The sequence below is a fragment of the Lobosporangium transversale genome, assembly GCF_002105155.1.
Source record: "Lobosporangium transversale strain NRRL 3116 chromosome Unknown BCR41scaffold_1, whole genome shotgun sequence".
NCBI classification, from domain to species: Eukaryota; Fungi; Mortierellomycota; class Mortierellomycetes; order Mortierellales; family Mortierellaceae; genus Lobosporangium; species Lobosporangium transversale.
The window spans coordinates 47,667-72,895 of NW_019028979.1; the positions used below are offsets into that span (position 1 = coordinate 47,667).

At 41.2% G+C, this 25,229-nt stretch overlaps 9 protein-coding genes across 9 annotated transcripts; 2 read left to right on the forward strand and 7 right to left on the reverse strand.

Annotated features, from left to right (window-relative positions):
- Positions 1 to 467: 467 nt before the first annotated feature.
- On the reverse strand, positions 468 to 2,303 carry BCR41DRAFT_343769 (V-type ATPase). The gene is made up of 7 exons (XM_022022353.1): positions 2,150 to 2,303; positions 2,027 to 2,039; positions 1,671 to 1,753; positions 1,455 to 1,530; positions 1,221 to 1,248; positions 1,031 to 1,115; positions 468 to 776 (listed from the first exon to the last, which is right to left on the reverse strand). Exons 1-7 carry the CDS (start codon positions 2,228 to 2,230, stop codon positions 642 to 644), a joined length of 501 nt encoding a protein of 166 aa, XP_021886277.1. The 5' UTR covers positions 2,231 to 2,303; the 3' UTR covers positions 468 to 641.
- Positions 2,304 to 3,234: 931 nt separating this feature from the next.
- On the reverse strand, positions 3,235 to 3,861 carry BCR41DRAFT_343770 (hypothetical protein). Its single transcript, XM_022022354.1, has one exon. The coding sequence runs from the start codon at positions 3,801 to 3,803 to the stop codon at positions 3,291 to 3,293; it is 513 nt and encodes a 170-aa protein (XP_021886278.1). The 5' UTR covers positions 3,804 to 3,861; the 3' UTR covers positions 3,235 to 3,290.
- Positions 3,862 to 3,864: 3 nt separating this feature from the next.
- Positions 3,865 to 9,070, reverse strand: BCR41DRAFT_289 (hypothetical protein). Its single transcript, XM_022020318.1, has 2 exons — positions 9,043 to 9,070; positions 3,865 to 8,818 (listed from the first exon to the last, which is right to left on the reverse strand). Exon 2 carries the CDS (start codon positions 8,679 to 8,681, stop codon positions 3,996 to 3,998), a length of 4,686 nt encoding a protein of 1,561 aa, XP_021886279.1. The 5' UTR covers positions 8,682 to 8,818; positions 9,043 to 9,070; the 3' UTR covers positions 3,865 to 3,995.
- A 1,622-nt stretch (positions 9,071 to 10,692) lies between these two features.
- Positions 10,693 to 11,415, reverse strand: BCR41DRAFT_391053 (hypothetical protein; the record flags this gene model as incomplete). The annotated part of the gene is made up of 4 exons (XM_022028321.1): positions 10,693 to 10,796; positions 10,881 to 11,045; positions 11,189 to 11,261; positions 11,353 to 11,415. 4 exons carry the CDS (start codon positions 11,413 to 11,415, stop codon positions 10,693 to 10,695), a joined length of 405 nt encoding a protein of 134 aa, XP_021886280.1.
- Positions 11,416 to 12,149: 734 nt separating this feature from the next.
- Positions 12,150 to 13,113, reverse strand: BCR41DRAFT_297 (hypothetical protein). The gene is made up of 3 exons (XM_022020447.1): positions 12,723 to 13,113; positions 12,410 to 12,513; positions 12,150 to 12,322 (listed from the first exon to the last, which is right to left on the reverse strand). Exons 1-3 carry the CDS (start codon positions 12,958 to 12,960, stop codon positions 12,275 to 12,277), a joined length of 390 nt encoding a protein of 129 aa, XP_021886281.1. The 5' UTR covers positions 12,961 to 13,113; the 3' UTR covers positions 12,150 to 12,274.
- A 2,591-nt stretch (positions 13,114 to 15,704) lies between these two features.
- Positions 15,705 to 16,308, reverse strand: BCR41DRAFT_315 (hypothetical protein). Its single transcript, XM_022021201.1, has one exon. The coding sequence runs from the start codon at positions 16,100 to 16,102 to the stop codon at positions 15,779 to 15,781; it is 324 nt and encodes a 107-aa protein (XP_021886282.1). The 5' UTR covers positions 16,103 to 16,308; the 3' UTR covers positions 15,705 to 15,778.
- A 1-nt stretch (position 16,309) lies between these two features.
- On the forward strand, positions 16,310 to 19,170 carry BCR41DRAFT_320 (hypothetical protein). The gene is made up of 2 exons (XM_022021375.1): positions 16,310 to 16,724; positions 16,828 to 19,170. Exons 1-2 carry the CDS (start codon positions 16,413 to 16,415, stop codon positions 18,973 to 18,975), a joined length of 2,460 nt encoding a protein of 819 aa, XP_021886283.1. The 5' UTR covers positions 16,310 to 16,412; the 3' UTR covers positions 18,976 to 19,170.
- A 120-nt stretch (positions 19,171 to 19,290) lies between these two features.
- BCR41DRAFT_343777 (AIG1 family-domain-containing protein) lies at positions 19,291 to 21,019 on the reverse strand. The gene is made up of 4 exons (XM_022022355.1): positions 20,596 to 21,019; positions 20,434 to 20,498; positions 19,970 to 20,169; positions 19,291 to 19,789 (listed from the first exon to the last, which is right to left on the reverse strand). The coding sequence occupies exons 1-4, from the start codon at positions 20,840 to 20,842 to the stop codon at positions 19,297 to 19,299; spliced, it is 1,005 nt and encodes a 334-aa protein (XP_021886284.1). The 5' UTR covers positions 20,843 to 21,019; the 3' UTR covers positions 19,291 to 19,296.
- A 345-nt stretch (positions 21,020 to 21,364) lies between these two features.
- On the forward strand, positions 21,365 to 24,045 carry BCR41DRAFT_316043 (MBOAT, membrane-bound O-acyltransferase family-domain-containing protein). Its single transcript, XM_022021229.1, has 7 exons — positions 21,365 to 21,767; positions 21,920 to 21,984; positions 22,130 to 22,507; positions 22,619 to 22,738; positions 22,834 to 22,992; positions 23,100 to 23,621; positions 23,750 to 24,045. Exons 1-7 carry the CDS (start codon positions 21,512 to 21,514, stop codon positions 24,002 to 24,004), a joined length of 1,755 nt encoding a protein of 584 aa, XP_021886285.1. The 5' UTR covers positions 21,365 to 21,511; the 3' UTR covers positions 24,005 to 24,045.
- The last annotated feature ends 1,184 nt before the right edge of the window (positions 24,046 to 25,229 follow it).

Consider the following 25,229-nt stretch of genomic DNA (forward strand, 5'->3'; position numbering starts at 1 on the left):
AAAAAAAAAAAGTAAAAAAAACAAAGGAGATATGCGTATATATATATATATATATATATATATATATATATATATATATATATATATTTGTTTACATGTTTATATTTTTGGCCTTGTGAACTATATCTCTGCTCTTCTCTCCGTTCCTCACTTCACCTCACCTTGGGCTCTCGGACATAAATCAATAAAGCACCGTCGCTCATTTTTTTTTAAATTTATTCCCTTTTTGTGGATAGATGGCAGGAAAACAGCAAATAGCGTGCTCTCAAAAAAAAAAAAAAAAAAAAAAAAAAAGGTGAAGAGAGTTTGTTTTTAAAAAGAAAAGAATGTATGCCATTGTGATAGTCGTACAGATAGAAGGTAGAACACATTTCCTCTATGTCTTTTCACTATTGCTGGACAAATCGCTTCGAGTATTCCTTTAGATCGTGGGAAGGAAAGACGTCAAGATCATGAACATTCCGACCCCTTGTTCTTTCTTCCGACATTGATCTCAAACTTTTTCCTCTGCTTGCGCACGGATCCATTCTCACTTGTATCATTAATGGCTCGAGTGATTTTTTTTTGTCTTTATCTTTAATATATGGAAGCGCTATACAAGCAATATATTTTCTTTTTGTTTTTCTTCATAAATAGTCGCATTAACAAGTTCCTGCTGCCTTTGTGTTCAGAATCAACCCCACAATCATTCCGTACAGTCCCAAAACTTCTGCGAAAATCAGTACCAACACCATTGCTACAAATAGCCTTGGCTGATAAGCATATCCTCGGACACACTAACGAAATCAAATATAAGGATTGAAGAACAAAGGTTATGCTACCGTTAATCTTCAAGACATAAAAAAGCGTCAACTTCTCGTGAGCTGCTTTTTTTTTTTTTTTTTTTTTTTTTTTTTTGCTCAGAGCTCAAGGACTGCACGTTCCATGAAGCTAAATACACGCCATTAAAACAATGATTTATAAAATAATAGTAATAATAATAATAAAGCATGCTTGCTACGCTCTAGACTTTTTTTGCGCGCGTACTTACCACGTCGCCTACAATACCAATCGCGTATCCTGCCGCCAATCCTGTCAATCCGACACAGAGACCAGCACCAAGATGTACAAAACCACTAAAATTTCATGATGATAATGTAATATACAAAAGCGTTATTGTCAGTACAACTCCATCATTGGTACAAAGTTCGTAAATCTGATAGTTCTTTGTTGCCACTTACGAATATAAAGAATATCCCGTTGCAGATACTACATTATTAAATAAAAATAGGCAGATAAGTCATAAAAATAAAAAAAGTTAGATAGAGAATGCATGTGCATGGTATCTCAGTAAGATCAGCAATGAGAACCGTCGCTCCAATTGAAGAGTCCATGGCTACGATTCCTGTTCAATAAGTGTCTCCATTTGTCTCTAGCCATAAAAAATACAACAAAATGCAAACGATATTACGTACATGATCCTGCAATCAGAACAGAAATAACTAGTCCATAGACTGAAATAATACCAGCCATGACGACGGGGATAAGTGCCTATGATTAGAAGACCAAAAAAAAAAAAAAAAAAAAAAAAAACACCCAAGGATATAACAATTAATTGGAATACATAACTGATTGGCGCAATGGAGGCAATAGTATTAGAAATAAAAAATAAAAAATAGTAAGATGCTGACCTTCATCATGAGTTCTGGACGGAAGGTTCCCATGCCCGAGATACCGATTCCAGATTTGAAAGTACCATATCCTGCTCCCATGCCTTGGATTTGCAAGTCAACCAGTCGAAGTTAACACATAAAGTACATAGTGAAAAAAAATAAAATAAAAATGTTACGCATATGAGATCATGCGCTTTAAAGTCAGTCAGTCTGTTAACCAGCTGAGTCCATGGAAATCAGGGGTACATAATTGAATATCCAGCATCCTTTTTGTCCAACTGTGACCCAAGAGAAAAGGAAAAAAAAAAAAAAAAAAAGACATGCAACAAGAGAAGAAAACCGAAGTGAGGGAGATTCTATGATGAGGAACATACTGCTGAAAACCATCTATTGAAACCAAGTGGGGAGAAGTGATTAGTCTCAGTTTCTTGATATAAATGGAAAGTATGCATGACATGCTTCACATGCTCCAATCAAACAAAGCGAAAGGACATTACAGCGCTGGCAACACCCATGAGTCCAAAGAATGGCGCGAAGGGAGGACAAAAGTCGGACGCAATCGGTGGTAGAGTGGCCATTATGTCGAAAGCAGTGGTGGAAAAAGAATAGCCAAAGATGTGAACGATTAAGGAAGAGAGTGAATGAATACAGTGAAAAAAAGGAGCAAGGGAAATGAAAAAGTAGTCAGCTCCCATGCTGTGTCGCGGACGTCACGGTCTAGGATATGAAATAGTACATCGGTGGCCTAAAATTTTTATTGGCTATGAATTGAGCATTGATCCGCTGTGCAGTCCTCCATCATTTCACGCAAACTAGTCGATCCTGGCCACTTGTTAGATATCACTGATGCCTGCTTGCAGCCTTACCTCGCTCCCGCTCATAACAATCTGGTTGCTATTATGTAATATCCTGCTTTTACACTAGCCTATGAAAGAGACTCAGACAAGGCAATTCATACCTCGTATTGAAAAAGGGTTCTTGACTATGGATTTCCCAAACCCGTATTCTGTATTAATGGAGATGAACTCTTACAAGAATGGGTTTACGCCCCTAAGGTGAAGCCTATTGCGCGGCACGGGAGTACAAAGAGCAAGTGAGCATTTTATAAAAACACCCGTTGGATGTGTCTAAGTGTTATTTCCAATGTACCAGCAGACAGGTCAATGTTGGAGGACTGCGGCTAAAAACTCACAAATTTGAGATAGACTCTGAGAACGAGAGAAGTAAATCCAGGCAACGAGATTATTTCCAGAACCTTGAATATATTTAACAATAAGAAGATACAGCCAACTTTGCAATCAATATCGTAGGATTGATTTCTTATGTATGAAGTAACAAGGGTCCCCCTAATCCTGCGCCTCTCGTGTCCTTAGTTGAAAGTTCCTTGTATCATATCGACAATGACAATAGAGAAACGAATTGGTTGTCATTGTTTTTTAACCTTCAAACCCTCTATTCAATTCTATCTTTAATCTAACAACATTATTAAGACTATTAACGCCAACATTAACTTCAATAATAAAGACAACAATATCCCGAGTAAGCCTTTGTCATCCGCCACATTCCGAGCCTACCAGCAGCAGAGACTGATTTTTTTTTTTTTCTTTAAGCTTATCCAGTAAAGATCAATACGCACTCCTATACTTTCTTAGCCTTTTTTCTGGTCTCCTCCACTTCCTTCTCAGCCTCCACAGCCGTTGGTGGGGATGATGTTGATATCGCCTCTCTGCCTCTCTTTGTTATAAGCACGGAGTTGTTGCCGCTGTCACTATTATTACTGCTATCACTCTTGTTTTTGTAATGTAAATGAGCTAGCTCCTTCAAGATATTTCCATGACAAGCTTCAGGAGCACACCAGCAGCCCAGTCGTTTACCCCAGAGCTCCTGTAACTGATCTGCAGTAATCTCCCCTTCCTGAATACGACGCTCAATATACTTTCTGTATAGAGCCATCACCTGATCACGACTACCATGCTTCTTTATTGTGTATGGGTTGGCCCATTTGGAGTCACTTGCAGGAAAACGGATTCCGTCCACAAAGACAACGCTCCGTCGTCCGATATAAATATTTTGAGGGTCTTGTATCCATTCTTTGAGGTTCTTGTACCCTAATGGACGAATCCAGCTCACTTTTACATTGACAACCTCCATGTACTAATATGTAGACAGTATTGCTATACAACAAATGCAGACCCGAATGATGTTTCTGATGGTGGTCAATAAAAAAACATTTCTTTATTCTATTGTGCATGAATATCGCAAGGCGCAGTAGTTAGAGTAGACGCTTTTGCAAGCCACCATGGATGACACGCGTTTGAACATAAAAAAAATATTAAGCGATTGCTATGGATTGAATTTGTAGATGTTCTTCATGTAAAAGTCTCCTTTGAAGACTTTAGCCTGACCTACAATCATCGTCATGCGCTCAATCAATGGTTCTGGTACTTGCTTGCTATTTTTAAGTAGTCCAGTAGCTCGATCATGTCTCTTGCGGCGCGAGAACAGATCCCTGCTCGTATCTTTTCTCAGTCGTGTCTTTTCAGTCGATTCATCATGCTCATAGCCATCATAATGGTTATGGCTTTGGTGTTGCTGCAGCTGAATAGGTACACCATTACAACATTCCCTATCACTTTCATCTTCATTGGACACAAATGTATCATCATCTGAAACGACAGGCGAGACACTTGCTTCTACCCATGGCTGCTCTAGAGGATCGCCCTCCACGACAACACCTTGCTTTTGTTGAGCCATCCGCTTCTGCCTCATTATCTCAGCCTGTACAGCAAGTGCTACTGCTCGTGCTTCCACTTGCTCCGAGACAGTAATTTTTAATGTGCCCATGTGTCCAGAGACCCTCAAGAATCTGTATCCTAAACGCTCCACAGAGACATGACTCTTGTACCCTTGCGGAAAAGAAGATAGCGCAGACAATGAAGACGAAGGCGAGTTCGATGTAGCGTCTGATATGGTGCTGTCTGCTGAGACATATGACGATCGCAAACTGATCGTAGACGAAAATTGTGGTAACATCGAGATCTTATTGTGTCCTGTCGCTGTCGCAGTCTTTGTCCCTGACGAAATAAGCTCATCTCCTTCAAGCCGACTTATCATCTTAATGCCAATTTTGTCACGCCACCAGCGAAGCTCTGCGGGATCCTCAATCACTGTCCACTGTACTAGCGACGATCCATAAAAAGAAGCTCCAGTATCGAGCTCTAGCTTTTGAAGTCGCTGATGAACTGTCACAAAGAGGTGTTGAAATTTAAGACCTGCTTGGTTGCCTGCACGCCTAATAGAGCCATACGGATTAGACGATGATGTGGATGGGGTAGAGGGTGGCGAAAATGTTGGTGTTGCTTGCGGTGAAGCCATTCCCATTCCCATTGGAGTGGAAGGCGAGCTAGGAGGATGTTCTAAAACAGATGATCCACGACGAACTGGCGCCTGAGGAATATCGACTGCAGTGCTTTTCTGTGCCGAGGGGGAATATAAGGGCATACTAAGGCCAGTTGAACAAGAGTCTTCGGCGGCAGCAGTATTGGCGATAGTAGTCGACACTGTAAGTGATTTGTTCTTGTAATCATTAGGATTATAAGGCGTGACGATAGCTCGAGACGTCCTTGACGGAACAGCTGGCGCCGAGGACGACGAGGGCGATTTAATTGCAGCGACTGCCTTAGATGCAAAACCTGAGATCACTCGTGGCTTCTTCTTCAAACTGAAGTAATCTGAGCCATCCGTATTACCACTATTTCCAGGTGTTGGTGTAGGGTTCGTTGATGATCCAAAGATGCTCTTAGTCGGACTAACTGGTGTAGTCGTATCATATGAGTTAGCTTGGCCAGAAGATGAAGGTTCTTTGCTATGCCCATTGCTTCCTGAAGACCCATAGAAACTCGGTGTGGCCACGGCAATTGATCGTTGAAGGAGTAGCTTGGCCCCAAGTGTAAAACTACTGGCAGATTTAGCAAGGGCCTTATATTCGGTGTAGGTCAGCAGGGTGTGGCGGCCCAGGCGAGTTACAAACACTCTTCGGCCCCCTGTGGATCTTGTTGAACTGAGAGTACTCTTGCTGCGTGAGCTGTCGCTACGGCGAGGCGGTCGGTTGGTATCTACAAGCGTAGCCACAGTTCCAGAGCTGGTGCGACGACCGATGGGTGGCTGCGGGAGCGTTGAAGGACGCAGAGGCGATATAATATCTGTACCATGAACATCGAGGTCGGGTTGACGTTCGGCTGCTAAGGGGTCCATGAATGTATATTTTTTAGAAGCCTCAACAAAGTGAAGTTCGTTATCTTCCATTACATCAAACTTGAACTTGAGCCCATTCCGACTATAGATATGTAGCTGGCTGACTGCCTGCTTTTTGAACTGCGGTGATGGCCCGTCTGTGGCTTCAGAGCCATGTTTATCGTACCCTGGCCCGTCTGTCGCCCCATTATGAGCTCCGTTAGTGCTGTTCCCAGAAGCAGAAGGGATACTTCCCTTTCGCGACGGCGTGCTCATGGAGGAACGTCGTTGGGCAGCCTTGTACTTCTTCTTTGAAATGAGATTCATGCCGTCGTAGCGCCCAGTCGCATATACTCCTCTTCTTTTCTCCAATGTCTCTACGTCCATAGCATCCTTGTCTTTCGAAGTATATTCATTCTCACTATCAGGATAAGAGAACATTGAAGAAGGGGCTGGCTCTGAAAACTTGTGGGGTTGGTTATTCAACAAGCTCGCCCATTCTTCACGGTCCCCCTTTAAACAGTCGACCGCATCAATGACTTCCAAAAGAGATGAATTGAGGTTTTGTAGGCTAGTGTTGTTGTTTGACATGGTCAACAGTGCTTCAAAGTTTTCATCTTCCTCGCTATCTAAAGAGGATGGCACTTTTCGCTGTTTCTTGCGCTTTTGCAACAGCAGCTGTCGCTTTAGTTTCTGCGAGACCGAAACAGCCTCCAAGGACTCGAGAATAGATGTAGGAGTAGCATTGGTGGGTGATAATGAAGCTGGAGAGGCACTCAGCTCGGTGTCCAGCAGTGTAGATGAAATCGCTATCATAGAAGGGTCTTGCTTCTTGTATCTCCTGACGAGCTTGAACAAGAAGAACCCGTTGGGGCCATCCTGCTCCAGATCTAGATGAAATTGTTCAAAAACTTGCTCCTTTGTCAAGATCTGATGCGACTCGAGACGTTGATGATGGATGCCATCCTGATGCCAGAGCCAAGGCGCATTCCTGGTTGTTTGCTGCTTAAGGGATTTCGACGTAGTGTGAGATAATGATGTAGACGTGGGGAGTGCGGGCGAGCCTAAAGCTGCGTTCACGGACATTACTGTTTGGTCTGATGGCTTAGTATGTTTGACAGCTTCAATTTTTGGCCCCTCATTGGAAACCTCTGGAAGCACAACTGGTGGATCGATTGGAGATTCCGGTGAATCAACTCCTGGCTTAATTAGGGGTACTCCAATTGTTGGTTTAGTAGGCGTATTCACCAGCGCCTCGCCATGCGGCCTATCAGGGAGCGGCTTTGACGGCTGTTGTACGAGAAGCTCAACAGGCAAGGGTCCCGAAAGAGCGCTTACCGTATGAACTGGAAAAGTACCAGGGAAGGCCCCGGGGAAGGCCCCAGGGAGAGCGCCTGGGGATGATGACACAGCCATAGACTCGTCACGGATAGATTGTGCAACTTTGTTAACAGGGACAAATGATTTTGGACTCGCGCCTGGGAATGAACCTGGCAATGAAGCGGCAATAATGGCTTTCTGTGTTGATTGAGGTCCCTCTGAATCCTGATAACTCCCTAGGTCGGCAACTGTCTCTTCGAAGCCTTCCACCACAATATCTTGCCGAGTCCTAGCAGCGGGCTTGACCGAGGATTGTGTTGATATGACATCTGCCTCGGGCGCTCCAATTTGATCAGCATTAGAGGTCTGCGTTAAGTTGACATCGAGCTCAATATTAAGCCTAGACGTATTAGAGGAGAGCATTGGTGGCGACTCGAAACCACTCGCTGCGTTCTTGTTCTGAATTTGTTCCGCAGGTCTAGATTGTTGGGCCTCATCTGAATTAGCAGTGGCGGAATGGGGCCTATCAGGTTTGTTTGCAGCTTTCGAATCTTTGCTGCTTCTATCTCCATCTTTGTCTGTAAAGATATCCTCCATGCTTTTTCGTGTAACTTTAATTGGTGATGATGGAGATTGTGAAAGGGACTCTTGATGACTATTCTCCAACAGCAAAGTATTGGATGCTGTGGGCAATACGTTCACAGTAAGGTTATTGCTGTCCTGCAAGGTTGGACGGCTTGGTGAAGGAGGTAGAAGAGACGTCGATGAAAAAGATCGTCCTTTGACTTCAATATTCCCTGCATCCTTGGTCGCCAATCCAGTATGTATTTGTCCATCAGTCAAATCTGTCACAGCTGACGTTGCCTTTTCTTTTCCCTTTATAGACCTCCTTGCCTTCGAGGTCGATGAAGTCGAGGATGATGCTATTGAAGCGGATCGCTGCTTTGAATGGGATATAGTGGACTGAGTAGAGCTGATCACTGAAGGATGCCCCAAATGCGGCTCCTGCGTCACACGTGGTTTAAATGATGCTGAAGAGGCTGCAGATGACGATGTAACAGACAAAGTGGATGAAGCAGAGGTAATTGATATGGATTCTAATGGGCCTATTGTTGCTGTATCTGTTAATGCTGTCGCGACGAAAGGCTCTCCCGAACTAAGCAATGGCGAGTGTAGCGTTGGGATCAAGCGATCTGGCGACATAGGTGTCTGCGCAACAACCATGGGGGCATGGTCCGCACTTGTGGGCGGCATGGCCATGTAGATGATAGAGTTGGTAGCCTTCTTCAATGTCTTCGTCCAACCCTTCTTCTTACGGTCACTTGTTGTCTCTTTTGAAAGCTGACTCGCTGTATCAGATGATGGTGTTTCCAATAGTGGATCTGCTGTTGAACCTGTAGTAATCTCATCTATAACCTTTACAGACTGTTGTTGTTGATGCTGCTGGGTAGATTTGTCAGTATCACGTTTCGCCATTATGATTTATTTTTAAATAGATACAGCTGTCTGGCACTGATACTTGTAATGGACGGTTCTTCTGTTTTTCCGTTTAACCACACTCGTGTTTCTTTCTTTGATCGTATACTGTATAATTTTGTCCGAGAGCTCTCATACTATCGAATGTATTGAACAGGATAAGCATAAAGGCATCAGAAATGAATAATGGAAGAAAGATAAAGTGGGCAAATGGTTCAATATCACAAAAGCAATATGAGCACTTTTCTTCCTCTTCTCTCTTGCCCCCAAGTTGAAGGTGTAACATTATAGGTACAAGAAAATGCTCATTGTTGCACTGTTTGCATTGCCTCAAAATGTGCTCATGTGTCAACATGCTTACCACTAGTATATTGAATCGCCGTCTCTTCCTTTCTGGTACACACTTGCTATCGTTATAGCTGCTTTGGTGATTAACAATTTGTCGTTTTGACGCTTTGTTGTGCTGTTATGCTTCGCCTCAGAGGTCTCACTTTGTGTGGTTTAAATTTTCCCCTGCGCCTTTTTTTTCTTGCGTTCGAAGGCTCGAGCTGGAAATGACAGTGCAAATTAGAAGGAGAGCAGCAGATCTCAGTCAGCAATGCTTATTCTCATTCATTCTCCATCTAAAGTCAATGTCTTCAGCATGGAATGCTTCCAATGGCTCAAACTGAGCAGCAATGAAGCAACAAACGTCGTGCATATATGAGCTCGGAAATGTTTTATAAGACATGTAGTATCTTTACCCAGATCCTTGGTTTGGATTCAATTTTTTTTTTTGTTTCAATGTACACACGTTGAGCTCGGGGCAGAATAAGGATAAAACGAGGGAAAGAAGACGAGACTTTTGTATAAGTCGTTGGTGTGAATTTGTGGGTCAGGCTGTGAGGTGCTGTGGAGATGCAGAGAAGGAAGAACAATAAAACTGTTGTTGTCGTGTGCGTGCTATGCACTACAAAAAAAAAAAAAAAAAAAAGGGATTGGTGCGGGAAAGTAGAAGAAGTGGAGAAAGAAAGAAAAGGAGATATTCATTTCTTTCCCTCCACTTCTTCTTCTGGGATTGCATCTTCCTCTCCACAACCAGTCGATGCATGACAAGTCTGAGAGCTTTCTCTTTAGTGAAACTGTAGTTTGTTGGTTTGTCAGAAAACAGCCAAAAATGTATTTGTGTATATACTTTGGGCGACAATCTCTGTATCAATCTCTGAACTTTGCGCACTGTCTTTTTCATGATCAGTAAATTATGGAGTATAGAGCCTTCTTCTCGTCTTTGTCTCATGATTCTATCGCCCAATTGACACAAGCATGTCTGCTCTCTTTCTTCATTCTATTACTTCTTCCGCACTATTCTAGCTCGCAGAATGCTCTCTTACCGACATCCTCCGCTAATCATCTCATGGATGGTTGACTTTAGGAATTGAACTGTAGCTGTATATACTGTCCATGAGTTTTTTTCTCAACGGTAGCCATCATTTACACATTGGGCGCACATTTAGACATAGAGGCTGCATTGGGACTCCTCATAAATAGGGAGTCTTTGCGAGCTTTTTCTGGGTATGATGACTGACCCAAATAGAAACAAACCAATAAAGTAAATAGAAACAACGGAAACTTTCTCTCCACAACAACAATCCGTTGCCCCAAGCGCGCGTCTAAACAACAAGGCCTTTGGGCAGAAAGAGAGTCTCATTACGTTTATTCACCAAGGGGAAGAGTAGCATGAAAAGAACTTGGACACAAATGCACATGCAATAGCCTCTCCTTCGTCACAGACAACAGAGGGAGACGTTAAATGAGCAGAAGCAAAAAAAAAAAAAAAAAAAAAAAAGTTACTCACTCTAAAGAGAACATGATAAAAAAAGAAATAATTGCCTCCGCAGTCAGGGTCCTTTTTTAAATGTAGAATTAATGAATATAAATTTCCAAGGCATGTGGAGAAGTCGAAATAACAACACACCCACTGAAAATTTAAATGAAAGCATGAAGGCATTCATGCTATTTCTGCACACAAAGATCAGTAATGTGCCTCGATGACATCCTGCAATAAGGCTGCTCTTGTACGCAGTAATTGTGTGGCAAAGGCTTTGGCCCCATAAGCTGCTCGCTCCCCACAGATCACTATAAATACATAATAGACAATATACTTTCAATGGTCAGGCACAATTTAGGCACAATTTCAGGCATAAAAAAGAAGCCTATTACATTTCAATAGGAGAAGGTCGCGCGAAGCATAGTCTCGTTGAAGAACTGCTGGGAAATCGAGGGGTGAAAAGTCTTGAATGTCGTCTTTGACCGCAATGGATACGCGATATGATTGAGCTTCGGACGAATTATTATTTGGTATAGGTTGAACAATACAAATGATGTCTAATGTCGAAGAGGTAGTTTTGTATTACACAATATGTATATGCATGAATACTTTAGTCTAATATTGACCAATGGATCAGAGTCATAAAACTATGCAACATTAGGCAATCAGAAGAGAAAAAAAAACACAAGTGTATTCATACGGTTTTGACGCGAGCTCACGCTACTGAGATCGAACTGCTCTTCATCATCACTCGCCTTGAACACAATAACAACCTGTTGTAGGGATGGTGCGAAGAGATTAATTTTCTCTGAAACGAAAACAGAATGGTATTTTTTAGCTCTACACACACAAAAATCTGTTTACAATATCATTCCCGATAAAGCGGCGGCGTTCTACTTGCTGCTGGTCGTTAGGGTTAAAAGGCATGAAGGGTGCACAGTGAAACATTATCTGATATCCGTTCCAATTTGTAAAAATGGATGACTCTCCTGTCGTGTTACCTAGTCATGCACCTTGATACAAATCAGCCCAATTTTTTTTTACCCTTGTGATCAATGCATACAACAGTAGAAGAAAACAACGAAGGTCACTAATACAAAATGGCTGGTTAAGCCTGCTTCTTTTACCTATGACATCTAGACCAGCTCTGTATCCCTTCCAGCCCTGAAGTCGAATTGGCTCACCAAGCCAGTGGAGAAAGTCCATGAAAGCAGGAGTACAAGAATCTACTCGGTATTTATTCAAGGTAAAGAGTTGGAGATGTGAATAATGTTAAGTTGTCTGCACTAAGGGACACATTGATGAGGAGAGCTCAGTCCTGAACACTATTTGCGTTAAACACGCTGTCCTCTTTTTCCTGAATGCAGCTATTTGTTCATGAAATTTTGTAGGTCTGATTGTGATTCTCTCGATTCAACCCATACGTGGAGTTTTGTAGATGGAAAGAAAACAATGATAAAACACACTCGCTCTCGATTCATTCGCTTTTCCATGTAGTCAACCTAGGACTCTAGCTTTCAAATAAGAAAATAAAAAAAAATAAAAATAAAAATAAAAAAAAGAACCTCATCCATTACCACATGGGTTGGACAATCCTTGGTGCTCTAATGTTTGTCCTGGCAACAGGTGAAATATTCCAAACTTGTAACATTTGATGATCTGTCGTTCTTCCATGCGTATCAATTCACGAGGCAGATTTGGATGTTGACAAAGCTTCAACGTGTTAATAGGCATTGTCGGGCAGACTTGAGTTAGAATGAAAAGACCGGATATTCCAAAGAGTCTCCTAAACCAGGGAAGATCCAAATCCGAAATTGAGTGTTCTATTCTTTCGCTGCCCTAAGAACAAAAAAAAGTTTATTAGTGGTTTCTGAAATTAAGAGTAGGGACAATGACAATCATTAAAGTTGCTGTCCATTACCTGTGTAGTTCTAGAAAGAATCCTAATACAACCTTCATGGTCAACAATTACGGAGACTATAATCGGTCCTTGTTCGGATGTCGTTGCCATGTAGTTATAATGGGCTTGACAGCAACAACAATGCCATCGTCATCGCCATCACCACCGCCATCATAACCATCATAACCACCATCAAAAGAAAAGAATAAAATAAAAGAATGGGACGGAGGAGAAGAGAGGAAAGAAAATGAGAGACTTGTAAGCTTTTTATACTTGCGCATTGATATAAACTGTATGCCATCTTCAAGCAAATCATATCAAATATCGTCTTTACGTTTATCATAAAAATATGTCTGATAAAACTCCAAGTCGTTTTCTCGGTCTTGTAAAAGTATGGCTCGGTCGACAACAGCCTTGTTGGACGATATGGATGACGAAAGACATGTCGATTGTTGGAGAGTGCTGGTAGAAACCGATTGTTTTACAAAGTAGTTGGTGAGGTATCGGAAATTGGATGTTGAGGATGTAGTGGAGATTGAAGAAGACAAAACAGTAGCAGCAGCAACGGTCATTCCGATGGATGGATCTCTATGACCTAGAAAAGATACATCACCCCGAAAAGAAAAAAATTGAAAAAGAAACCCCCCTCACTTATGAAGCCACTCTTTTTTATAGATTATTGTTGGTTTTGAAGCGTAACTTGGAGTGAGGACTGGAAGTGTTATCAGAAGGAAAAGGATGAGCGAAAAAAAAAAAAAAAAAAAAAAAAAAAAAAGGCGCAAACGAGAGAAAGAGCAGGAAAGTTGTTTCGACAGCAACGACTGAATGAGAACTGAATAAACGGAAAAAACGGGCACAATGCATTCCAATAAGGATGAAAATCAGGGGTGAAATATCATGCATCGATCCCTCACCCTGCTTTTGGACATCAAGAACTTGGTCTCAATACTCTCCGAGCAATGCATCTCCAGCTTTTCATCAGACAGTAGATGTTGCTCATATGCTGGTAAAAGCTCATGCGAGAATGACAGCAAAACTTTTATAGGAGTGGGTGGAAAAGTTAAGCAATACATGACTAATAAAGGCTTTTGAAGCAAACACAGCCTTTTTTTTTTTTTTTTTTTCTTAACACATTCATTAACTTTTGAGTATTGAGTTTTTCTTTTATAATATTTATGCATATTATTATATCCGTAACGATGACGATAAGTTAAATACAATTCAATGACGTGGTAAAGGAGCTTTTATGCTTGCTTCTATCTCCCAGGTAAAATGAAAAAGTGTATGACCAAGAAATGGCAACACATCCTTGTGGCATATCGTTCGCTCCTTTTTAGGAACAATATAAATTTTACACCCTTCATTTGTATCGTCTGTATCATTTGTAAACAATACAACAAATAAAGAACCCTCTATCCACCGCGCGAGTGGACGCGTTGTGGTTGAAAGCAAATCCTTACACAACGTTTCTTAGTTTCACACAAGATATTAATTACATAAACTCGCCCACCAATGAAGAAATAGGAAGTCGAAAAGGGCGTTGCTGGACACACGTGTGGAGTGGCAAGCCACAAACAGAGATGACAAGATAAAGTTTGTACGCAAATTAATTAATGAGAAATATAAAATATTCAGCGAAGTGTGTGAGAAAGAGTCCAATCATTTACCCATTCACTGTTCTGTACCTGAACCTGATAAAGATAGAATTATACTCCGGCTACAATAAAACCCATTATCAAATATCAAATCAGAAATATAATAAATAAATATGATCCTATAGCCCTAATTTATTGTTGTGAACTTTTTCCTTGCCCCCATTCGCTCAACAATGTCGAGGCTTCAGTTACACGGCGGAGACTTTGTTCCACTGCGTAGAAACATATTTATCAGCAGTGAAAGGGATCATCATGTTTGGAATACACTCTGTACTTCGTACTCCTCATGTGTATTCAAATAATATTTAACAGTTCATTATACATCTGGTTTCTTTAACGTTCTGTTTGTTTTGTGAAGCACTAGGTGGTTCATTACTGCTGTTTAAGCTAGTCTTCAAAAAACCCCCGTTCAGGGCTCTATTACTTTAGTATAAAAAAAAAGACGTTTGCCATAAACATTCTAATTTGAGCTACAACATGTACATGTACAATAAAATCTTCAATCCGTTGATTCACACTTCTAGTGTTGTCCTAGGCATGTCATGGAGATCTTTTTTTTTTTTTTTTTTTTTTTTTTTTTTTTTTGGAATACTGTACATGTATAATACATGATGCATTTCTAAAATATCTTTGCTCGCGTTTTTGAGAGCTTCACCAGAAATGTACCCTATGCTTAAAAAAATGTTTGTCATGGCAAAGCGAGAACGCTCATAATGATGATGGCTATCATAGAATTTTTATTCTATTCTATTTATCAATATAATAAATACACGTTCAACATTAATGAAGTTCCATTACATCGTGAGGTAAGGCTTCATCCGGACTCTCGGGTAAAAAGAAAAAAGTCGGACCAAGCTATTTGGTGTACGAACGCTTGAGGTTATAGTGAGCGTGCACCGTGAAATATCAGTATTGCTTGGCATTTGTCTCGACAAGTCAATAGTGAAATAGAGCCATTCTCAGATTGTACTACAGCCCATTAGTCGATTAATGAAATGAACTGTTCCACAGTTTGACATTCCTTGAAGGTTGGAACCATGCAATTTTTCAAACAGTATGTACATGTACTACATGCAAACAAATATATACACATTTGATACTTCCATATACTTTATATTAATACAATTGGCATAATATACATAAAAAAATAAGCATTTCAGGCAAGAAAAGGAGAGACAAGTGAGAATGCGAAGGCGAATGAAGAGTAGCTTTAGACTCATGGTATGGAATGGATTTCGTCTTTTTTTTTTTTTAAGGTTGCCTCTTTTTTATTTTTGTCCCTTTCCTCTCTTCTTTCATTTCCTTCTCTCCTTCTCTTTCCTCCTTCGCTCTCTCTTTTGCACAACCCTCTTCTTTTTTCTTTTATTCCTTCCTCTCTTTTCAGGAAACACTCTCTCGGGCGCTTGATCTTCTACCCAGTCAACCCTCTCTCGTCCACTCCTAATTCTCACTATTATCGCTTAACGCCTCTTCCGTCTTATATCCAGGCCCCTATTTTTTGTCGACATAGTCCTCTTTATCTCTCTCTCAACCACTTTCGACACCTTCAATATCCAGACCAACAATTTCTTGTTTTGGCCCGATAGCCGTTGTCCATCCTAGAACAACCCTTCCTCCTTTCCTTCATCCTACGTACTTTACAGGATATCAGGTTAATCTTTTCTCTGTTCGTCAGCCAGAAAAGCAGGTGCGTGAAATGATTTGCAAACCCGACCCAGTCTAATTTGGATTTAATTTAGTGGTCAACCCACAGACAACAATACAGGAACAAAGTTACGCCTGGTACAACACGACACAAATATAAAACAGGGGCAAAAGGAGTGAGAAGCGAAACAGATTGATCATTAATCCAAATAATACTCCAATGCATATGCACTTGAGGAAAAAAAAGAGTAAAGAGACCAAAAGAATACTGGGTTGCATATCTATTAAGGGATATACAATGGTTTGAGATGCACCTTTCTCTGCACTTGGACCACTCTTTTTGATACATTTTTAAACTGCGGAGGAGGTGGTGAGAATCAATACCTGAATTCCTTCGTTTGATATCCATAATCATAGGAGGATGTCATCCAATGCAACCATGTATCACCGACTCTTCAACACATGGGCACTCTCTATTTCCAATAGTCTCTTGCTCTTTTTTCTGCACCTAATAGTGCTATTTCAGTTGGGATCAAAATCTGAGAGCGTTACCAGAGACAGGGCGAAAAAGATACAGTTTTATTATAGTTATTATTATATTTTTATTATTATCAGTGTGGGAGAGCTCACATCTTATTTCCGATTTCCCGCTTTGTTGCAGTCCCCAATTAAGATTAAACATAGGCCTTCCCATCCATTCACTGTCGTAAAATTCGTTCCGTGCGATGAATACTTATTCTTCGAAACCCATGGCCACATCACTGGCTATTGTCGCGCTCACGTCCTTGGCGTGGATCAAGGGCGTCTCTGCCGACATTGCTTTTGCAAAGTTCGCACCCGGGACAACAGTCGCCCCTGGCCAAAGCATTGTTCTCAACTGGACTATAAACAACGCCAATGTTGCCGTTCCCAGCACTGAGCCCTTCGACCTTACACTCCGCGCCCTTAGTGGGCAGAGATACAACATCCAGCGTAATGTTTCCCAGACTCTACTTCGATTTGATGTTGTCATCCCCAAAGAAGCTACTGGAGGTTTTGTATGTAATTCTTTGAAAGGAATCATCAAACTGCTGTACTAAAAGTGTTTTGACCAACCATATCCGTAACTAATATATTGAACTGTTATCTCTCACTCAACAGCATAGTTTCTATGCTGGTTACACTGATGGAAGAAGGGACAGCTCGAATCAATTTAACGTCACTGGCCCTATTGTCACAACTCCGTCTAGGCCTGATCCTACTGATACTGTAGCTCCTGGCGATCATTCAACTGTGGCTCCTGAAGGATCTGGTGGACTTTCTGGTGCTGCCCTTGGAGGTATCATTGGTGGTGTGACCGCTTTATTTTTGATTGTTGCTCTTGTCTTTTTCATCAGAAATCGTCGACATGCCCGGGAGCGTAGCCAGCACACCCGACTTGAAGACACAAAGGAGAGTTATAGCGAGACGTCGACAGCCCGCTCTGGTCCTCCCCCAACTGACCCTCTTGGAGGTGGAAAGAGTGATGGTATGGTGGCAATTCCTTTATCTGTTGCTACACACTCCGAGGATCGTCCTCGCGGTGATGAACACGGCAGTCCTCGATCGCAACAACAGCCTTATCAACTGCAGCATGTGAATGGCACTAGGAACCCCTTTGAAGGGCCTGAAGAGATAGCTGCGGCTCCTGTTATGGATGGTGCAACCTCTCTTTCGCCTAGACAGCAGCATCAGCCCTATCAACCTCCTCCTCGCCCTACCCAACAACAGCCATATGGTGGCATTCAGCAAAATAGCCGTGGATCAGTGGATTCGGAGCCAGAGTCCGCTTATGATCCGAATCGCTCTCGTGTGATGCCCTCCAACGGTGGAAATGCCCCTATTCAACGCAACAACTCAAACCCCGTGATGCGCGGAGGCCCACCTGGCTCACAGCAACTTCATCATTCGGCTTCTTCAAGATCAATCGGAAGTGATGCTCGCCAGAACATGTCCCCTCGTATTCCAAATCAAAACCCTTTCCAAGATCGTGAGCTTATGTCTGCTGCCGCCATTCCTGCGGGGTCGCCTGCACTTGCACATAGTCAGTTGTCGAGTCCCGTAATGAGTCGTGCTGCTGCCTCGCCACGTATGAGAGAAATTGAAATGCAGCCCTTAGATGTTCAGCAGCACCAGTATGAACAGCAAATGCGCGCTTTGCAACGTCAACAACAGCAGCAGCAGCAGCAACAGGATCAACAACAGGCAACGGCAGCTCCTCAGCCCACTTCCCAACTTGCTTCCCAACCTGTCCCTCAACTTCCTCAACCTCCTCAACCTTCTCAACCTTCTCAACCTGTTCCTCAGTCCGCTCAGAATTCGTCCGCCGCTCCATCCTTGGCACCCATCTTGCCTTCTCACCCGTTCAACCCAACTCTTTATGATGACAAGACTGAGGTAGATGAGGATGGTGCACCTGTGTATAACGGCTACCGTGACACCATCTTTGGTGCTTATGCTCAGCCTGTAGGTGATGATGATGATGAGGAGACGCCTGTCCCAGCCGTTCCTGCTTCAGTCCTGAATGCTGCCAAGGACGGTGACCAAAATCAACAACAAGATCAGCAGACATCTAGTACCGAAGGTAAAGAAAATGTCCCTGGAATAACGCGCAAAAAATCTGTCAAGTTTGTGGGAGTACCAGCTTCTGGCCCTATTGAGGTCCCTGCTGCTGCACAAGACCAGGCACAAATGTATCACAGTGAGGGTGAGGAGGACGAAGATTATGAAGATGAAGACGACATTAAGAAGCGTCTTATGGAAACTGAGGCCCGTAACTCAGCTCCTGCTCAAGCTCTTGCCATCAACACTGCTAATCAGCAACAGCAGGAGACGACATCGAACGGAGGATTTATCCCACCACCACCAACATCAGGCGCTAGTCCTCTTGGCAGCTCTTCCTCTTCATTGGGTGATGGTTTTTACGAAGATGTTCTGGCTGCAGTCGACAAGAATTCAATTTCAGCCTCTTCAACTACACCTGTGGTCCCACCTCCTGTTCCTCAGCAGCAGCCAATTCAGCAACAACAACAATTTGTGCAACAACAGCACATCCCAGCGCCTCAACCTCAACATCTCCAGCCTGTTTTGATAGAGAATCAGGTCTTTGGTGCCCCTTCACCTAGGATGAAGCCTGCGGGAGCGACATCCCCAACGAGCCCATCATCGAATGCGCCTGCATTGTCGCCTCGGTCGATTGTTCCTCCTGCTGTCAAGCCACAGCATGCAGATGATGAAGAAGCTCAGTTCTATGAGTCGTCGCTCTTGTAAAACCCTTACTAAGGATGTAGCAGAAAAAAAGTTTTCTTTATAGTATTTATTCAAACAGCCACCATCACCATCATTTACTTATTTACTTAGACAGCATTAAGCTACTTTTGTTTGTTTTTTTTGTTCTTTTTTACTTTTTTATGTCATAATTAAAAAGAGTCTCTCTATTCGAGCAACAATAAATTTTCTCCGTCTTTCCATATTGAAAAATATAATTCTTACCAATGTAGTGTTTTTTTATTTTTTATTTTTATTTTTTTTTATTCTAAATCTAATATTTACAACTACAACAATGATTATTTCCTTTTAAAAAATGGGGAATCATCTGGTTGCACGTGTACTCTTCCGAAACAAGTTGAACCGACTCTCTTTCCGTTTCTTGAGTTCTTGTTCCCTGTATTGGCCTTCTGCCTGGTCCTCAAAGAAGCTTGGCTCAAACAATGCCAAATGACCTTTGATCCTCGCCACGTACCCCTCGACTGCGATCCCGTTTCCAAAGCTTTCCAAGAACGGTTTGTGGCAGTATGGTTCTGTATTTGCATCCAACTCCATCAATCGTTCCCAAAAGTCTTGTGCACCTCCTAAAGGATATGGAAATCGAATGTAATCCATTGCAAAGACCACCATGGGTGGCGTAGCCAATTTGAAGTTATCCTGGATCTCCCGAGCCCAAGCCATGAGAGGCACACGCGATTGAGCCACTGGCAAGAGTTCTGGCGTTGCATGTGTGAAGACAATTATGAGCTTTGACCAGAACGCAGGCGTCAATAAGCTTTGGTATGTTTGAAGTGTCTGATGGAATGTATTATCATATCTGATATTGTTGTTGAAGTTGAAACAAGAAATAGTAAAATTTGAGTTGTGTTTCTCCAAAATGTTACAGCCACCTCCTTTTTTTGTATGCAAAAAGCTTTTCTAGACCCATTTCCAACAGTTTCGGAATAAATGAGACATGTGTAACATGGTTATTGTAGTCTTTAAAAATAAAGCTCACCTGTATCGTGTGCATTTGACTACAAATAAGAATGCATCGACTCCTGCTGCAACCTTGGTCAAGAGGACTCCAAGTTCCTTAACTCGATGAGGATCATGGAGTTTGCCATTGAACGAAGGAGTGTCGATGCAATGCATTACTGGATTTGTAGGGATGTTTAGAAAATGGTTCGTAGCTTTATCTACATGCTGTGTTACTTCCTATTCAATATATAAAAAGTTTGATTGAATGTTACCAGTCAGGAACAGGAAACATTTGTAAAAAAAGAAAAAAAGGAACAGTGCTAAGGGTCCGAGCCAGGATAAGGAAGCGATTCGGTGCAAAGAGGGATCGCTTAATCATGCATATTAATAAATTGGGGGGTTTTTTTATCGATGAATTGTTGTCCTGTCATCATTTGATGGAGGACAGGTCAGCAGTAGGCAAATTCTAGAAGGGAACAAAAAAACCTTTCTTATACTTACACTGACAGAAGCTTTTGCCATGAACATCTGTCTGCCAAGAATTGAATTCAACAATGTGCTTTTTCCTGAAATGAAAATACAAGAAAACCATCACGATGTGAGATGGTCATTCTCTTAAGCTAATTTAAACACTTTTTTTTTTTTTTTTTTTTTTTCAAATACCTTCTCCACTTTTACCCAGCGCCACTATTGTGAACTCGCGGGCAGGCGGCATTGATTCCTCATCCTGCTGTTGATGTTGTTGTTGTTGTTGGAATTGTTGCTGATGATAATGATAATGTTGTTGTTGTTGTAAGGGCAGATGTTGTTGTGATTGATATTGTCGTGGCTGTTGTGAATGTGCAAACTGGCCAGGGAAAGATAGTCCCAACTGCCTTGCCGATGATGATGCCTGACGTCCAGAATACATGAAATGTTAATCCAAGTGTATGATAATATGCTTGCGTCCTGAGTTGCTTTTTAGCCCCACGTTAAATAAAATCTGATGAGTAAGTTTGTCGAGACAAAGAAGAGAGAAGAAAAGAATAGAAAAAGATGAGAGAGGAATGGATATGTTTAATAAATATTATTACAAATGATACTGTACAGAGAAGAGGAAGGAAGAGGAGACCCTTTTACACTCAATGTCTATATTTATCAATGAAAAAGGGCTGCATGTGCCACACATACGGACAGGCGATGCCATGTCGGTAAATGAGCTTTTATTGGCACGACAAGATCTGCTTCTGTTGGCACAATGCCCCACTATTTCAATTTGTAACTATGCAAGTACATGTAAGTAAAAGTAAGCTCGTAAGTAAGCAAGCCAGCAAGTGAGAAAGATCTCAAGTTTATAGGTTATAAAATGCACTGTGGTATTTGTTTAACGAACAATGGCTAATTTATGATCCGTCTCACCCACGGAGAACGGAAAAAAAAAAAAAAAACAAAGGAGTCTTGCTCCATTCCATCCATTTCCCTTTTCTTTTCTTTCATCCTTTCTCTCTCTCTCTCTCTCTCTCTCTCTTTGGCTGAATATTTCAAACACAACCTCATCAGAAAGTTGTAACGAGTTCCGGCACTGTAGACAATACGGCAAATGACTGGACATCAGGAACAAGAACAGCATCCTCTGCTCCATGTCAACAACAACAACAACAACAACAACGATGTAGGACAGCAGGACCTTACTGACAAGCCAAGTACTTCTGGTACACAGTCAACTTATAAGAAACGCGCTCAGGATAGAAGTACAAACCCACCATTATGGTACAAAAAGGAGTTCTACATCTATTACTTTGCCTTTGTCACCATTGTTCCATACATGTTCAAGACAGCACATGATGCAAGCTCCGGTCAGTTACAATTTCTTTTTTTTTTTTTTTTATATTTAATTTGAACACATGCGAATAAATGGAAATGGAAAAGGAAATGGATGGGTCGGTTGACTGACGGTATTAACATACTTTTTATAATTCCACTGAACTTCTTCCCTTTACTTTTACAGAGTCAAATCCAAACTATGAGAAATACAAGGACTTGCTCTCGGATGGCTTTTTCGGATACAAAGTGGTAAGCTTTATTACATTCAATCCCAAACTGGAACAATGAATATAATATATCTTGCTTCTTCGGCTTCTGATCTATGATTAGTATATTGGATGAACATGCTAATGATCAATCGAAATTTCGGCTGAATCAACAACACACTCAATAGGATAATAGCGACGAACAATACGCCAATTTCCGCAACAATCTACCAACCCTTACACTCGTCTGCTGCTTTTATCTTCCTTTCAGCCATTTATTCCGCCGCATCTTTGTGCCAGTGACACCAGTAAAGTCACCTCTCCAACCACTGTACCGTACCTACTTTTTCCTAGCGTTTTCGATACTTTATCTATACTTCATGTATGGGAACAGTATCCTCAAAATTGGAACCATTGTCAGCATTAACTATGCCATTGCAAAACTGGGTGGATCGTCTCGATTGATGCCAGCATTAACATGGATTTTCAACATATCCATTCTCTTTTTGAATGAGAGCCATCAAGGATACAAATTCTCCAGTCTGCATGGATCTTTAGCATGGCTAGTAATACATCATATCGCATGCATCTCATTTAATTTTATATGGCACCTCTTTTGCATGTATGATACATATAACTCTGTGCCTTCTGACATTCAGCCTCATTGATTTTATTAGGATAATCATAGCGATATGTACGGTCGCTGGGACGTCAACTTCAACTTTACTATGCTTCGCCTTGTATCATTCAACCTGGATTATTATTGGTCTCTTAAACAGAAAAGGGAGAACATTCCGGTGAGTTGAGTTGGCTAGTAATAGAGTTGGGCACATTTTCGCTAGGAGATATTTATGGTTAACAAATGGTCCCTCTTTCCCCATTATGTTAATAGAAAGAAGAGCGCGAAAAAGGAGTCATGACCGACAAAGAACGTGTCAATACACCTACATTTGCAGAGGATTACAACTTTATTTACTATCTTGCCTTTGCGCTTTATGCACCTCTTTATGTTGCTGGTCCCATCATGACCTTTAACGATTTTATTTCCCAGGTAAGGAATGAAGCTCATTATCACAATATATATTTACAAAATTATACGAAAAACATTACCAACAAATCGATCTCTTTATCATTTCATTCTATGATCATATTATACAGCTTCGCTATCCAAAGCATATAACATCAAAGGCACTATCCATGTGGGTCATACGTCTCATCATTTGTCTATCAACTATGGAGTTTACAATGCACTACATGCACATGGTGGCAATCAGCAAACGTCAGGCATGGGAAAACGATCCTATTCTTCAGATTTGTATGATTGGGCTTTTCAATTTGATCCTTATTTGGCTTAAGCTGATGATTATCTGGCGTTTCTTCCGGCTATGGGCGCTGCTGGATGGCATCGAAGCTCCAGAGAATATGATCCGATGTGTTGTCAATAACTATTCCGCATTGGGATTCTGGCGTAGCTGGCACAAGAGCTATAATCTTTGGATTTTGCGGTACATTTACATCCCACTTGGTGGCACACAGTACGCTATTTACAATATCTGGATTGTCTTCACATTTGTTGCAGTTTGGCACGATATCAACCTGAAGCTATTGGCCTGGGGATGGCTAATTTCTTTATTCATTCTTCCCGAGATCATTGCAAGCAAAGTATTTTCCAAGAAGAAGGTAAGATTATTGATTATTTCGCATTGAAAAACAAGAAAAATTAATTTAAGACACCACCAATGGATTTCCATCTTGCGATGTTAACATGATCACACTTTTTTTTTTTTTTTTTTTTTTTTTTTTTTAAGTGGGGCAAGTGGCCATACTACCGCCATTTATGTGCAGTAGGAGCAGTGAGTAATATCATGTTGATGATGATAGCAAATTTGGTGGGCTTCTGTATTGGCGTAGATGGAATGAAGATTATGTTACACGATCTCTTCTCAACTCTGCATGGTTGGTTGACCATGTTTTGCTGCTTTGGTGCGATTTTTATCTGTGCCCAGTTGCAATTTGAGGTTCGTGAAGAAGAGAAGCGGCGTGGCGTCTTTTTGAACTGCTAATATAAGCAAAGTAGAGACAATATGGATCGAATAAATGCGAGTATTTAAAAGAAGAAATAGTTTTAGTTGCTTGTGTGCAGCCTCACTGAATTCCAGTCGATGATGGTCCTTATTTTACAATCATTTACTTTCAAAGTGAGATGTATCAGGGCATGTACTCACACTGATCCAATATTGCTCTTTGACAAGAGATGAATGAGGTCTTTGAGCTGTAAACACATGTTCGTTTGAGACCAAAGTACATCTGGTTAGTACAAGAGAAAAAGATGGTTGACCCAGTGACACTATCGTAGTCAAAGCATTAACTTTAAAGATCACTAATAATGATCACAACCACTTTGTTATTGTTTATTCGGAGTATTGTCATCTCTTTGAAGGGGTATCCGCCAATGTTGCACATATGCCAAAGGAATAGAACCGTGTTAAATGACACAATTAGAGAGAGTTGTATGGCAAAACTATCAATAGTCCCTTTTTTTATTTTGTTTCTGTTGAAGGAGTGACATCAGATCGTGTGCTCGTTCCTCATCCTTTTTGATACATGTCCCTGTTTGACACATGCACAAGCATCATTGACATCGATAACAATTGGTTTTTAAGGAAATGCGGCTGGCGCGTGTCTCTCCCTCTCACTCTTTTTTTCTTTTTTTTTTTGCTGATAAAAATTGGCGACGATGTGCTTTTTATTTGTGAATTTGCAAGTATAGAAGTGTCATGCCAACTTTTATACAATATATCAATTCTGTCTTGCTGAACAGCCACAACTAATGTCGGTTAGCTCGTCTTTTCACAAAAAAGGAGGGAAATGTGATCAAAAAAAAAAAAAAAAAAAAAAAAGAGTCAACCCCTTTTTTTATTTATTTTTTATTTTATTATTATATATATATATATATATATATATATTATCATTTTCTCTACTTTCTGTCAACAACGACCCCATGAGCAACACAACGATCACGCTCTTACGCATGGTCATTCATTCTCTTTCTCTTCACGCTTATCTTTTCATGGTACTGTAGTATATCTTTTTTTTTCTCTCGATCTTTGGCTGACCAATCTTGTAATGATCTCGCCTGTGCTCAGAACTGTCGCTGTCTTTCTGATCCTGTAATATTTTCATAAGCTGACATGTAACCATGCATTGACCTGCATGCCGGCCCTGTCGGGCAACTGTTGTTTAACATTAAGCACGCATACATGCAAAAAAAGAAAATAAAGGAAGTGC

Coding starts and splice junctions, on each gene's coding strand:
- BCR41DRAFT_343769 (XM_022022353.1), bottom strand. CDS start 2,230: ATGGCCACTCTACCACCGATTGCGTCCGACTTTTGTCCTCCCTTCGCG. Junction 1,531..1,670: donor GTCCAGAACTCATGATGAAG/GTCAGCATCTTA, acceptor TTCTAATCATAG/GCACTTATCCCCGTCGTCAT. Junction 1,116..1,220: donor ACGGGATATTCTTTATATTC/GTAAGTGGCAAC, acceptor ATGAAATTTTAG/TGGTTTTGTACATCTTGGTG.
- BCR41DRAFT_343770 (XM_022022354.1), bottom strand. CDS start 3,803: ATGGAGGTTGTCAATGTAAAAGTGAGCTGGATTCGTCCATTAGGGTAC.
- BCR41DRAFT_289 (XM_022020318.1), bottom strand. CDS start 8,681: ATGGCGAAACGTGATACTGACAAATCTACCCAGCAGCATCAACAACAA.
- BCR41DRAFT_297 (XM_022020447.1), bottom strand. CDS start 12,960: ATGACCGTTGCTGCTGCTACTGTTTTGTCTTCTTCAATCTCCACTACA. Junction 12,514..12,722: donor GACATATTTTTATGATAAAC/GTAAAGACGATA, acceptor GTTGCTGTCAAG/CCCATTATAACTACATGGCA. Junction 12,323..12,409: donor TTCTTTCTAGAACTACACAG/GTAATGGACAGC, acceptor TTCTTAGGGCAG/CGAAAGAATAGAACACTCAA.
- BCR41DRAFT_315 (XM_022021201.1), bottom strand. CDS start 16,102: ATGATTATGGATATCAAACGAAGGAATTCAGGTATTGATTCTCACCAC.
- BCR41DRAFT_320 (XM_022021375.1), top strand. CDS start 16,413: ATGAATACTTATTCTTCGAAACCCATGGCCACATCACTGGCTATTGTC. Junction 16,725..16,827: donor AAGAAGCTACTGGAGGTTTT/GTATGTAATTCT, acceptor CTCACTCAACAG/CATAGTTTCTATGCTGGTTA.
- BCR41DRAFT_343777 (XM_022022355.1), bottom strand. CDS start 20,842: ATGTATTCTGGACGTCAGGCATCATCATCGGCAAGGCAGTTGGGACTA. Junction 20,499..20,595: donor GCTGGGTAAAAGTGGAGAAG/GTATTTGAAAAA, acceptor TTTTCATTTCAG/GAAAAAGCACATTGTTGAAT. Junction 19,790..19,969: donor GTCAAATGCACACGATACAG/GTGAGCTTTATT, acceptor CAACAATATCAG/ATATGATAATACATTCCATC.
- BCR41DRAFT_316043 (XM_022021229.1), top strand. CDS start 21,512: ATGACTGGACATCAGGAACAAGAACAGCATCCTCTGCTCCATGTCAAC. Junction 21,985..22,129: donor GCTTTTTCGGATACAAAGTG/GTAAGCTTTATT, acceptor CACACTCAATAG/GATAATAGCGACGAACAATA. Junction 22,739..22,833: donor AGAAAAGGGAGAACATTCCG/GTGAGTTGAGTT, acceptor TTATGTTAATAG/AAAGAAGAGCGCGAAAAAGG.